The sequence below is a fragment of the Kogia breviceps genome, chromosome 17, assembly GCF_026419965.1.
Source record: "Kogia breviceps isolate mKogBre1 chromosome 17, mKogBre1 haplotype 1, whole genome shotgun sequence".
NCBI classification, from domain to species: domain Eukaryota; kingdom Metazoa; phylum Chordata; class Mammalia; order Artiodactyla; family Physeteridae; genus Kogia; species Kogia breviceps.
The window spans coordinates 63,368,082-63,381,713 of record NC_081326.1 but is presented as its reverse complement, the minus strand read 5'-3'; the positions used below and the strand labels follow the sequence as shown (position 1 = coordinate 63,381,713).

At 36.2% G+C, this 13,632-nt stretch overlaps 1 protein-coding gene across 6 annotated transcripts in view; it reads left to right on the top strand.

Moving 5' to 3' along the window:
- The window catches only part of TATDN1 (TatD DNase domain containing 1), a 42,146-nt gene that overhangs the window by 10,202 nt on the left and 18,312 nt on the right, over positions 1 to 13,632 (top strand). For 2 of the 6 annotated variants that reach the window (XM_059043425.2, XM_059043426.2), the window contains exons 2-6: positions 391 to 456; positions 1,022 to 1,071; positions 5,131 to 5,194; positions 6,718 to 6,861; positions 6,963 to 7,005. In XM_059043425.2, coding sequence (XP_058899408.1) covers positions 391 to 456; positions 1,022 to 1,071; positions 5,131 to 5,194; positions 6,718 to 6,861; positions 6,963 to 7,005 — 367 coding nt within the window. Of the gene's footprint in view, positions 1 to 390; positions 457 to 1,021; positions 1,072 to 4,572; positions 4,628 to 5,130; positions 5,271 to 6,717; positions 6,862 to 6,962; positions 7,006 to 13,632 lie in introns of those variants that run through there. The other 4 variants (XM_059043427.2, XM_067017475.1, XM_067017474.1 and 1 more) reach the window with 4 other exon arrangements.

Here is a 13,632-nt window from a genome sequence, read left to right as displayed (position 1 = left end):
CTGCTTCCTCTTATCTGCAATTTTCTGTCTTCTACTGGGTAATTCCAACTCATCCTTTTAAGATTCAGTTCAAGAATCCATTCTTTCTGGAAGCCTCTTCTGGGCTAACTACCAGACTAAGTTGGGTGGTCCTCCTCTGTGTCCCACAGTGCTAGTATCTACTTGTGATTTCTTAATTGTGTGTTAATGGGAATGCCTTCCCAATTCTGCAGCGAGTTTCTCTTTGTATCCCAGGTGTCAAGCATAGTGACTGACAAACAGTAGCACTTAGATTTTGTTTGAATGAATGAATGTGTGAATGAAAAGGTTAGTAACAGGACCTTTTATTTAAAGTAAAAGTTTCAAATAGAGGCTCTTAATGATTATGTGTTTTATTTTTGCTTTCCACAGATATTGGTATCAACTTGACAGATCCTGTGTTCAGAGGAATTTATAGGGGGGTTCAAAAGCATCAAGGTAAATGTTTCTTTTATTAAGGTAAATTATCTGTGAAGACAAACTTTCTGACTCAAGGGAGACCATAAGAAGCTTCACCCACTCTTACAATTGAGATATTAAAGAATTTATTATGCATCTTGGATAAAACTATAAACAAAGTGAAGCACATATAAGCTATATTGGTAAACCATTATCATGAACATTTATAAAATACCTATTACAACAAAGTGTTATCAAGCCCTTCTTATCTGTAGAAGTTTATAACTTTGAATATAGAACTTTAGATAACCATATGCGTAAAAGGCAAACCATAAAGCCAAACAGACTTTTCCCCTTTGTGGTCAACAGAATAAAAATACAATTGAATGGATAACTATTCTATTTTGCCTTATATCGTTTCTTTTTTTAAAAAAAGTATTGCTAGGTCTTTGCTTATTATATGATAAGCACTCATCAAATAGTATTGATTTGACTTCAATAAATATGATTTTTCTATGTATTTTTCTTTCAATAAAGGATAACTAAATTATGGGTAAGTGAATTTTTAGTTACATTTTCTTAATGTGGGGTTCATCTTTTACAGATGACTTACAGGATGTAATAGAGAGAGCTGTTCAGATTGGTGTTAAAAAGGTAACATTTCATTTTTGTTACCCTTATGGTTTTTTTTTTTTAAAAAAAACTAAATTTTGGTTAAAATACTGCAGAAAAGAAGAGAAAGAGCCAAACCACATTTAGCATTTTGTGATATGTATTGTCAACATGTAATATTAGCAAGTTAATGAAATAAAATATCAAAATATTCTGTTCTCTGCAATTTAAGTGACACAAACCTTGTGAGTGGTTCTTCCATGTGACCAGACATGTAGTAAATGGCCAAGTCTCCCTGGAAAGGTTTTTTAAAACCCATCTAAATTACCAGGCTTCTTAAGAGGCAACTAGTAGTAGATTTTGTAACAATTTAGCATTTGTTAGAAGTAAGCAGTCATCAAAAAGACATGTATCTAATCACCAAGTTTAGCTTTTATACTATGTATAACATTTCAAATAACTGAGGGAACACTTTAATTTTTATGGTGGTAATTTGATAATCAGGAGAATTCCTACTACTTTTAGAGCGTTCTAATTAAGCAAAAGAATTTTAGTTCGGTGTCAGATTTTTTGAATAGATATTTCTTTTTAATCAGTATTTTTTTTAAGTAGCAAGCTAGCCCACACATGCACACAAGAAATAATCAAGATTAAGTTCCAAAGGGGACTTCCTGGTGGTCCAGTGGGTAAGACTGCAGGCTCCCAATGCAGGGGGCCACAACTAAGACCCAGCGCAGCCAAATAAATAAATATTAAAAAAAAAAATTAAGTTCCATAATGTGGTATCAGGGCACTTAGTAGCTACTGTTTCTAAGTTAAATAAACCTCAGTTTTAAAAAGTGATACTCCTGGCTAAATGAGTTCTGCAATCTCCAACTCTAAAACTGTATTAGTTATTATTCAGAAGTAATAAGAAGATAAAAGTTACAACATAATTTCTCATTATGTGGTCACTCTTTGCTTGGTAAATCACTTTATAAAATGTTTTTCTGCAAACTCTGATACACCAATCTCCTAAATTTTGTCGACTGAAAAAAAATGCACAACCTAAAGGTTAAGAATTATGTTTTATTTGGCATACTTGCCAAATTACCAGGCTTCTTAAGAGGCAACTAGTAGTTGCCTAATCCTCTCAGGTGGCTCTGAGGGACTGCTCCGAAGAGGTAAGGGAGGAGCCAGGATATATGGGAGTTTTGCCAAAACAAAACAAAACAACAACAAAAAAAACAGGTAGTGGAACATCAAAAGATTATTGCTAATTAAAGAAAAGAAACTCAGGTTAATGAATGTAGGATTTTTCTACATATGGGAAGATGCAAGAGTCTGGGCTCATTGAAATCATTCCTCCGATGTGCGCCTTCACTGTCTAGAGCCAGTGTCCTGTTTTCTCCATCCCGAATCCCCTCAGGGTGCACAGTCAGAGGCGGCTGCAGTGGCTGAGGGCTTGACGACCATAACATCCTTTGTTGACTAATAATGGCAGAAGACATTTTGTGTAGACAGTTTTCATGTGTCATCCATGAATAGTTTAACCTTAACATTTATAACATACACATGGATTTAGGAATGACAGAACTGAAGAACTGAAATCAGACTTACTTGGACATGGTTCCAAATTGGAATTTAATCCAGTACCTTGTAGCTTTATGGTAGTGATTAAAAGCACAGTTACGGCATCACAAACCTTGGTTCCAGCCCCAGCTTCCTTCTTCAGAGCTTTGTAACCTGGGGTGCTTCATCTCTCTAGACTTCAGTTTTCTCATCCCTAAATCAAGAATGATAATAGCTAATAAACAGAGTTGTTGTGAAGATTAAATAAGATAGAGAATGCAAAGCAGTTGATATTGTACCCGGCATAAAGTAAACAACATTTATTATGTTCATGGTGGAAGCTGTCGTCGTCATCGTCGTAAACTGGGAGAGGAAAGTATGTGTCCCCTAGTCTTGTCCTTACTTTTTCATCTATTTGGGAAAGTTACAGGTAAAATAAAAGGTAGATTTGATTAGAAACTGTTTTACATAATTGAAAACTGGATGTGGGCACCTGATCCTTTTTTTAAAATTTTTATTGGGTACGGTTGATTTATAATGTGTTTCAGGTGTACAGCAAAGTGAATCAGTTATACATATATCCACTCTTTTTTAGATTCTTTTCCCATATAGGACATTACAGAGTATGTTATTTTAATTAATTTATTTATTTTTGGCTGCGTTGGGTCTTTGTTTCTGTGCGCAGGCTTTCTCTAGTTGTGGCAAGCGGAGGCTACTCTTCATTGTGGTGCGTGGGCTTCTCATTGCAGTTGGTTCTCTTGTTGCGGAACATGGGCTCTAGGCGCGCAGGCTCAGTAGTTGTGGCATGCGGGCTCAGGAGTTGTGGCTCGCGGGCTTTAGAGCGCAGGCTCAGGAGTTGTGGCACATGGGGTTAGTGGCTCCGTGGCACGTGGGATCTTCTGGGACCAGAGATCGATCCCGTGTCCCCTGCATTGACAGGCTGATTCTTAACCACCGCGCCACCAGGGAAGTCCCTACCTCATCCTTTATTAAAGAATTAGGTAGTGTTAGTAAACAATAGTTTTCTCAATATTTTTAATATTTTTAATATTTTAATATATACTATGTTTTACAGGCAGAATAGATAGATACTGTCTATCATTTCAGAAGTTTATCACTCTGTGAAGATGTCTGTTTATCATTTGCACTATCTCCTGTGTTTTCTATGTGTTCTATTTACGTGTGTACCTAGAATGAATTCTTCATTTTAGCTCAGTGAGTCTCTTGAAGTATGCTTTAAAAAATATACCTTAGTGTGTTTTAATCACTTTTTCAGAAGAATGTGCACTTAAGCAGCCCTGCCTCAGCAGTCACCATCGACACGTAGCTCTTTAGTGACGTTTTCCCTTAAACAGGTTAGCAAAGATGGTGTTCTAACTGCAGTGGACTCTGATAGCTACCTCTGTAGAAGGGCTTCCTTGCCAAGAGCTATACATTTCCTTACAAAGAATTTTATTAATATACATTAATCCAGTGATTGTCAAACTTGGCCTCAGAACCCCTTCATATTCTTTAAGATTACTGAGGACCCCAAAGAGCTCTTATGTGGGTTCTGTCTATTGATATATATTGTATTAGAAATTAAAACAAAAGTTTTAAATGCAATTGTCTTTGAATAACACGGGTTTGAACTGTGAGTTCACTTAGACACAGATGTTTTTCCAGTAGTAAATACTACAGTATTACGTGATCTGAGGTTGGGTGAATATGTAGATGTGGAACCCCTGACACAGAGGGCTGACTGTAAGTAATATACAGATTTTCAACGGCACCCCTAACCTCCACATTGTTCAAGGGTCAACCGTATCTATTTATTAATTCATTTTAAAACAGTAGACCATTATGTAAAATAAATAGCATATTTTTATGAAAAGTATTTTCTAAACCAAAATCATTTAGTGACATGAGTGGAATTTGTATTTTTTTAAAATATCTTTTAAATGTCTGACAATAGAAGACTGCTGAGCTTTCATATCTGTTTCTGCAGTCTTTTGTGATGTTACACATCATGTAGCCTCTGGAATACTTCACTGCACACGCGTGACAGGTGAGAGTGAATAAGGCAAATAACATCTTAGTATTATTATGATAATAGTTTTGACCTAACGTATCCCCTGGAGAGTCCAGGACCACACTTGGGAGAACTGTTTAGTCAACACTGTTGAATCTCTAATTTAGATGAACAGAATTCTAAATTCAGAAGTTTTTAGTTATTCATTCTTTCCTAATGTGATCTCTGTCCTCAAACTCGTGGTCTAATAGGAACGACAGACATGTGAATACATTTTAGGAGGAGTCACAAATTCTTTGTAGAGTGTGTGTGTGTGTGTGCGCGTGTGTGCGTGTGTGTGCACGCGCATGTGGAGAGGGTATTCAGGACCCACTCTGCACAGGATCTGCACAGGAGGTGATCTTTCAGCTGAATTTTTAAAGGAGGGTTGGTGTATGACAGTCAGAAGCATTCTGGAAAAAAGCAGCAGGAAAGCACGTTTGGGAAACTGTGGTTGACACCCTGTTAAAGTGGACTTACTTTATTTCTTTCTGTTTCAGTTTATGATTACAGGTGGAAATCTACAAGACAGTAAAGATGCACTGCATTTGGCACAGACAAATGGTACCCTCGTATTACTTTTACCCCCTAAAATGTGAATTAAGTTATTTTGAAGAAGTCTTTCTGAGAACTGCCTCAGGTACAAATACTGTAGACACAACAGGAAGATAGACCAATTTCAGTGTGACGAGATTAAGATGAAAATATTGAAAGTGACCATTGTTATATCAGATGCTTGATGAACCCTCTTGTATTTAATAAGGATTATTTTAAGATTTCACTTAATGAGAATTAAGTTCACTAGGCATAGAATTTAACCTCAGATATTCCGGATGTAGAATTTTTGTGTGTATGCCATAATGTGTTTAAGATGTGAGTTGCTTTTTATTTGCTCTTTTTTAACTTAGGCTGTGAAAGATCACTTATTAAATATTCATGATGCAGATCAGAGACACTGTGCAAGGCCCCAGGAATGCAAATAATAATATAATATATAATCCCTCATATGCTCACTTTATGTTCATATATTTGCATTTATTTAAAGTCTGTAAAGTTTGGGAGTTGATTCCTACAAGAATCCTAGTTACATAAAACACCTCCTTTATCTGGCATTCATTTACCTAACCTCTTTTTTGTTTGTTTTTTGCTGGGGAGCAGCAGGGAGCATTCTTCATGTGCTAGACACTGAAGAATTAGGCATTCCATGTTATTTTTCAAAATACTGGTTTATTCATCAAAAGCTGCTTTTTATTGAAATCTTTCTAAAATGCATACTTCTCTTCAGGATCCACTGATACTTTTTCTTAGTGATTAAAGTCATAAAAATAATCATCTTCCCAGAAGCTTTTGATGTGTATAAGAATATTATCTTGCATACTTGTTATTCCCCAAACAGATATGCTTTTAAAAGTTCTCGGATCTCCATTGTCAACCCTTTTCCACTCCTCTGCATATACCTGCTACCTCACTGCTTTAAAAGCTCCTTTTATGCATGAACATATTCGTGGGAGCCTGAGGAAGGCAACAGGTCTCTCCCATGGGTTCATCAGCTGCAAGAGCCTTAAGCTTCTTAAGCCCTTTTCAACCTCACACTTGTGTTCCATACAATTAAGATGCCAAAGTACAGCCTCCAAATAAGTGAGCTTTATTTTCTATTAGAAAAATGAATCCTACTTCCACCTCTGTTACCCTTTTTAAGGGAAAGGAATTCATTTTAACTGTTAATACATGAAAGCTGAGTCACATGAACAGTGAATATTAAAGATAAAATTGTAGAATGAAATGTCATTACCTAAGAAATTTTTTCATTTTCCATTCAAAAGCCTCAGTAAATACCAAACTTTGGAAGAGTTGAATTATTTTTACCAGTACACTAAGGCAATTTTCATATTCATGTCCTACTTTGTTAGTATTCCAAAAATTCTTATGTGATTAACCCAGTGCAATTCTGGTAGTTTGACTAGATTTATGGGTATTATTAAAAACTGACCAGTTGAAATTATTTGATATTATATCATTTTTTGCATATTAAATATAAATATGAAAAAATATTTTGAAAATAATCCTAAGATATTATTTTGTGCTAGATATGTTTTTCAGTACAGTTGGGTGTCATCCTACAAGATGTAATGAATTTGAAAAGAATAACCCTGATCTTTACTTGATGGAGTTACTAAATCTCGCTGAAAACAACAAGGGGAAAGTTGTAGCAATAGGGGAATGTGGACTTGGTAAGTGCCAACTTATCCCATTAGAGTGACTTTGTTTGAAAATAATTAATTTGTTGTGTACAAGTCATGAGTAATTATTGATTCTTTTTTATCTGTTTAAGATTTTGACCGACTGCAGTTTTGTCCTAAAGGTACTCAGCTCAAGTAAGGAAATTTGTTTTCTTCAGAAATTATCGTATTGTAAAATCTTACGGGAGATTTTTAAGTAGATTTTATCAGTTGAGAATGTAGTTAGATTAAGCGTGAGGGTTTTTTTGTTTTTCCCTTTGTATATTAAAAGTTAAGTGAAACAAATTCCATGCATACTTGAATGGAATTCATAAGGTATGGAAGCATATAGTTCCCTAATTGTTTAACCATTTAACTTGATTTTAATGGTAGAAACAGGGATGAGTTTACATGATAGACTTTCGATTTTTGTTTGTTTAATAATAAGTGCAAAGAGATTATAGGGTCAATCACCAAAGCTAGAAAAGCATATTTTACTCTTGCTGGGTGTTGGATATTATCAGTTTGGAACCTGAGAATCCTTTCATAGGATCCATCTTGGGAGTGGTGGCTTCTGAGAAAACTCCAAGCTCACAAGCCTCAGAGACTTCTTATAACCCATTGCCTGTAGCTGTTAGTTGGAACTCAGATCACCAGACTGGTGGGTAGTATTGAAGGCTGAAAAGAAAAATTATGTTATAGGCTTAATTTAAGACATAAGCATTTTGTGAATTTCAAAAACAGTGTATTAATTGTCAAGATGGTAAAACATTAAAACGAGTTTCTAAAGGAGGCTAATTTAGTTACTCATCTATTCAGCAAATATTTATGGAGTAATATGTGCTAGAAACTGCTGAGAACTCATAGTATGCTCATAGTATATAAAACTATGAATAAGGTATAGTATCTGATCCTAGAGCCACTTAAGAATAAACAACCCTCCATCCTGCTTAGTTTCTCATACATGAAAGAGGAGTCTGGATCAAATTCTATCAAGATACCATCTAGCTCTCATAATATTTAATAATTAACCATTTTTTGTTATATGATCTTATTAAGCCAGTGCTTGATGGCCTGAAGGGACTTTTATTTTTATTTTCAATAACAAAGAACTTTATTTTTTATTTATTTTTTTAAACATCTTTATTTGAGTATAACTGTTTTACAATAGTGTGTTAGTTTCTCCTTTACAACAAAGTGAATCCGTTACACATATACATATGTTCCCATATCTCTTCCCTCTTGCGTCACCCTCCCTCCCACCCCTCTAGGTGGTCACAAAGCACAGAGGTGAACTCCCTGTGCTATGCGGCAGCTTCCCACTAGCTATCTAATTTACTTTTGGTAGTGTGTATATGTCCCTGCCACTCTCTCACATCGTCACAGCTTACCCTTCCCCCTCCCCATATCCTTAAGTCCATGCTCTAGTAGGTCTGTGTTTTATTCCCATCCTACCACTAATCTCTTCATGACATTTTTTTTTCTTAGATTCCATATATATGTGTTAGCATACGGTATTTGTTTTTCTCCTTCTGGCTTACTTCACTCTGTATGACAGACTCCAGGTCTATCTACCTCATTACAAATAACTCAGTTTCATTTCTTTTTATGGCTGAGTAATATTCCATTGTGTATATGTGCCACATCTTCTTTATCCATTCATCTGTTGATGGACACCTAGGTTGCTTCCATGTCCTGGCTATCGTAAATAGAGCTGCAATAAACATTTTGGTACATGACTCTTTTTGAATTATGGTTTTCTCAGGGTATATGCCTAGTAGTGGGATTGCGGGGTCATATGGTAGTTCTATTTGTAGTTTTTTAAGGAACCTCCATACTGTTCTCCAGAGTGGCTGTATCCATTTACATTCCCACCAGCAGTGCAAGAGGGTTCCCTTTTCTCCACACCCTCTCCAGCATTTACTGTTTCTAGAGTTTTTGATGATGGCCAGTCTGACCGGTGTGAGATGATATCTCATTGTAGTTTTGATTTGCATTTCTCTAATGATTAAAGATGTTGAGCATTCTTTCATGTGTTTGTTGGCAATCTGTATATCTTCTTTGGAGAAATGTCTATTTAGTTCTTCTGCCCATTTTTGGATTGGGTTGTTTGTTTTTTTGTTATTGAGCTGCATGAGTTGCTTATAAATTTTGGAGATTAATCCTTTGTCAGTTGCTTCATTTGCAACTATTTTCTCCCATTCTGAGGGTTGTCTTTTGGTCTTGTTTATGGTATCCTTTGCTGTGCAAAAGCTTTTAAGTTTCATTAGGTCCCATTTGTTTATTTTTGTTTTTATTTCCATTTCTCAAAAAGGATCTTGCTGTGGTTTATGTCATAGAATGTTCTGCCTATGTTTTCCTCTAAGAGTTTGATAGTGTCTGGCCTTACATTTAGGTCTTTAACCCATTTTGAGTTTATTTTTGTGTGTGGTGTTAGGGAGTGTTCTAATTTCATACTTCTACAGGTAGCTGTCCAGTTTTCCCAGCACCACTTATTGAAGAGGCTGTCTTTTCTCCACTGTATATCCTTCCCTCCTTTATCAAAGATAAGGTGACCATATGTGTGTGGGTTTATCTCTGGGCTTTCTATCCTGTTCCATTGATCTATATTTCTGTTTTTGTGCCAGTACCATACTGTCTTGATTACTGTGGCCTTGTAGTATAGTCTGAAGTCAGGGAGCCTGATTCCTCCAGCTCCATTTTTTGTTCTCAAGATTGCTTTGGCTATTCGGGGTCTTTTGTGTTTCCATACAAATTGTGAAATTTTTTTGTTCTAGTTCTGTAAAAAATGACAGTGGTAATTTGATAGGGATTGCATTGAATCTGTAGATTGCTTTGGGTAATAGAGTCATTTTCACAATGTTGATTCTTCCAATCCAAGAACATGGTATATTTCTCCACCTATTTGTATCATCTTTAATTTCTTTCATCAGTGTCTTATAGTTCTCTGCATACAAGTCTTTTGTCTCCTTAGGTAGGTTTATTCCTAGATATTTTATTCTTTTTGTTGCAGTGGTAAATGGGAGTATTTTCTTAATTTCCCTCTCGGATTTTTCATCATTAGTGTATAAGAATGCCAGAGATTTCTGTGCATTAATTTTGTATCCTGCTACTTTACCAAATTCATTGATTAGTTCTAGTAGTTTTCTGGTAGCATCCTTAGTATTCTCTATGATTAGTATCATGTCATCTGCAAACGGTGACAGCTTTACTTCTTCTTTTCCTATTTGGATTCCTTTTATTTCTTTTTCTTCTCTGATTGCTGTGGCTAGAACTTCCAAAATTATGTTGAATATGATTGGTGAGAGTGGGCAACCTTGTCTTGTTTCTGATCTTAGTGGAAATGGTTTCAGTTTTTCACCATTGAGGATGATGTTGGCTGTGGGTTTGTCATATCTGGCCTTTATTATGTTGAGGAAATTCCCTCTATGCCTACTTTCTGCAGGGTTTTTATCATAAATGGGTATTGAATTTTCTCAAAAGCTTTCTCTGCATCTATTGAGATGATCATGTGGTTTTTCTCCTTCAGTTTGTTTATATGGTGTATCACGTTGATTGATTTGCGTATATTGAAGAATCCTTGCATTCCTGGAATAAACCCCACTTGATCATGGTGTATGATCCTTTCAATGTGCTGTTGGATTCTGTTGGCTAGTATTTTGTTGAGGATTTTTGCATCTATGTTCATCAGTGATATTGGCCTGTAGTTCTTTCTTTGTGATGTCTTTATCTGGTTTTGGTATCAGGGTGATGGTGACCTCATAGAATGAGTTTGGGAGTGTTCCTCCCTCTGCTATGTTTTGGAAGAGTTTGAGAAGGATAGGTGTTAGCTCTTCTCTAAATGTTTGATAGAATTCGCCTGTGAAGCCATCTGGTCCTGGGCTTTTGTTTGTTGGAAGATTTTTAATCACAGTTTCAATTTCAGTGCTTGTGATTGGTCTGTTCATATTTTCTATCTCTTCCTGGTTCAGTCTCGGCAGGTTGTGCATTTCTAAGAATTTGTCCATTTCTTCCAGGTTGTCCATTTTATTGGCATAGAGTTGCTTGTAGTAATCTCTAATAATCTTTTGTATTTCTGCAGTCAGTTGTTACATCTCCTTTTTCATTTCTAATTCTATTGATTTGAGTCTTCTCCCTTTTTTTCTTGATGAGTCTGGCTAATGGTTTATCAATTTTATTTATCTTCTCAAAGAACCAGCTTTTACTTTTATTGATCTTTGCTATTGTTTCCTTCATTTCTTTTTCATTTATTTCTGATCTGATCTTTATGATTTCTTTCCTTCTGCTAAATTTGGGGGTTTTTTTGTTCTTCCTTCTCTAATTGCTTTAGGTGCAAAGTTAGGTTGTTTATTTGAGATGTTTCCTGTTTCTTAAGGTATGATTGTATTGCTATAAACTTCCCTCTTAGAACTGCTTTTGCTGTATCCCATAGGTTTTGGGTCGTCGTGTCTCCATTGTCATTTGTTTCTAAGTACTTTTTGATTTCCTCTTTGATTTCTTCAGTGATCACTTCATTATTAAGTAGTGTATTGTTTAGCCTCCATGTGTTTGTATTTTTTACAGATCTCTTCCTGTAATTGATATCTAGTCTCATAGCATTGTGGTCAGAAAAGATACTTGATACGATTTCAATTTCCTTAAATTTGCCAAGGCTAGATTTGTGACCCAAGATATGATCTATCTTGGAGAATGTTCCATGAGCACTTGAGAAAAATGTGTATTCTGTTGTTTTTGGATGGAATGTCCTATAAATATCAAGTAAATCCATCTTGTATAATGTATCATTTAAAGCTTGTGTTTCCTGAAGGGACTTTTAAAATCATACCTGCCAGAAGTGACCTTCCTCCACTGCCTCCCCTGCCCACACACGCAATCCCAGTGTGACCGGTCCAGGTGAAAGTGCCCACAGTGAGGCGCAGATTGACCGGTGAGCCTGTCGCACCCTGGACTTCAGGGTCCAGAATTCCTGAAGGATCATAACCAAGTGACACAGGATGGGTTAGAGTAATGTTCTATGGACTCTTCCTTTCCGGCTTCACAGTTATAGAACCTTTCAGAGCTGTTTAGTTAGCAGTATATTATTTGCCGTGTTTTTCAGGGACATTCACGTGATTAGGGGCAGGATTATTAAATCTCTGTACCGTTCTCGAATATCATGTAGGTCACTTCACTTAACCTTAAAAGTTCACATATTCACATTTAAAAAGAGAAACAGTTGGCTGTAATAGCTTCTTCGGTTGAAAGCCCACAGATCTGAATTCCTCCACTTTCCTGTCTGTTTTTGGCCAAGATGAGCCTCATGAGGCAGATTGTGTGGTGTGACCATCAAGGGCAGGGGCAGAGTCCTCCACGTGACTTTTCATCCAGATGACTTAAACTGATTCTAAAGTGCAACTTAAATACTTTAAACCTGATTTGTATGTGTTTAATGAAAACATGGATAGTATCAGCTCTCTTTTACTGCTCCGTCATCTTCAGATCAGAACGTAAAACGATTTATGTATAGCAGTGTATAGCTTATGCTTCAGCACACATGCCCATTGTCCAGATGCTGATCTGTAAGAGGTGAACTCCATTGATGAAGTGAATGATTAGCAAGTGTCTCCTCAGTCTGATACAAAGAAGAATAAGTGCCTCTACAGATAAGAGAGGACATAAATAATTCAAATAGGTTGGAAAGTGCTATCAGAAAGGTATGTGAATAGCAGAGGGAAAGACTCACTTTCTGGGGGAGTCAGAAGGCTTTGCTAAGGTGACGGGATGTGACCTAGGCCTCTTCCAGAACAGGTAAAGCTAAGGACGAATTAAAGTACGGTAGAAATTTTGAATAGATGGGCAGTTAAGTTTGAAATTTCATTTTATTATAGATCATCAAATGACTTAGTGAGTAAAAAAATGACAAACCGGTAGTAATTGCATTTGGATTGTTGTTATGGAAACATATACCCATGTCTTCTACCTTTGCTCCCTCCTTTCCTATAGCACATACTAACAGCATCACCCCTATTCTCTGCCACACAGCACTCTGTACTTATTTCAGCATTTCTCACTTTGTAATAAAAGTGTGTTTGTGTTACTACTTCCACCCCCACAACAAACTAGTGTCTCTGAGTTCCTCAAAGGCACAGACCAAGTCTTCCTCATGTTCCAGTTCCTATGGCACCGAGCACAGTACTCTTAGCACATCATAAATGTGCACTGAATTTTTAATAATAAGGAAAGTGTCTTTTTGATTCCTGTAGAGCATGATGGATAAAAAGCCTATAATTCAGCTTTTACTGTTGAGTCTATTGAAAGAATTTAGATTTTGGTCTGTGCTTATATATGCCACTTGTCCATCTGAAACAATTAACTAGTGTGTGATTGTCATTTTTGTTTTACTTTTTAAGTAAAAACATATAGTCAAAAAAAAGACCTGTGAGAAGAGAAAAATAGAAAATAAATTAGTATAATGGATTAGGAGGCAAGACCAAAAAAAAATCCACTACTGTGCAGTAGACAGAGTATCTGAAAATAATGGTAAGTAAAGGCAGTAGATAACATAGTATTAAAAGACCTTTGGAATCAACAGATCTTTAGGTTTGAATCATAACTGCCATTTGGTACCTATATATTCCTTTGTAAATCTCAGTTTCCTCATCTTTAAAATGGGGATAATACTGCCTGCCTTTCTTAACATGTAGTATGTAAGGGCCATTGTGCCGTGCCCGGCACAGAGTCAGCTCCATAAATTGTGGCTGTTGTACTATTCTTAGAAATACTGCCAACCTAAAGGAAGCTACT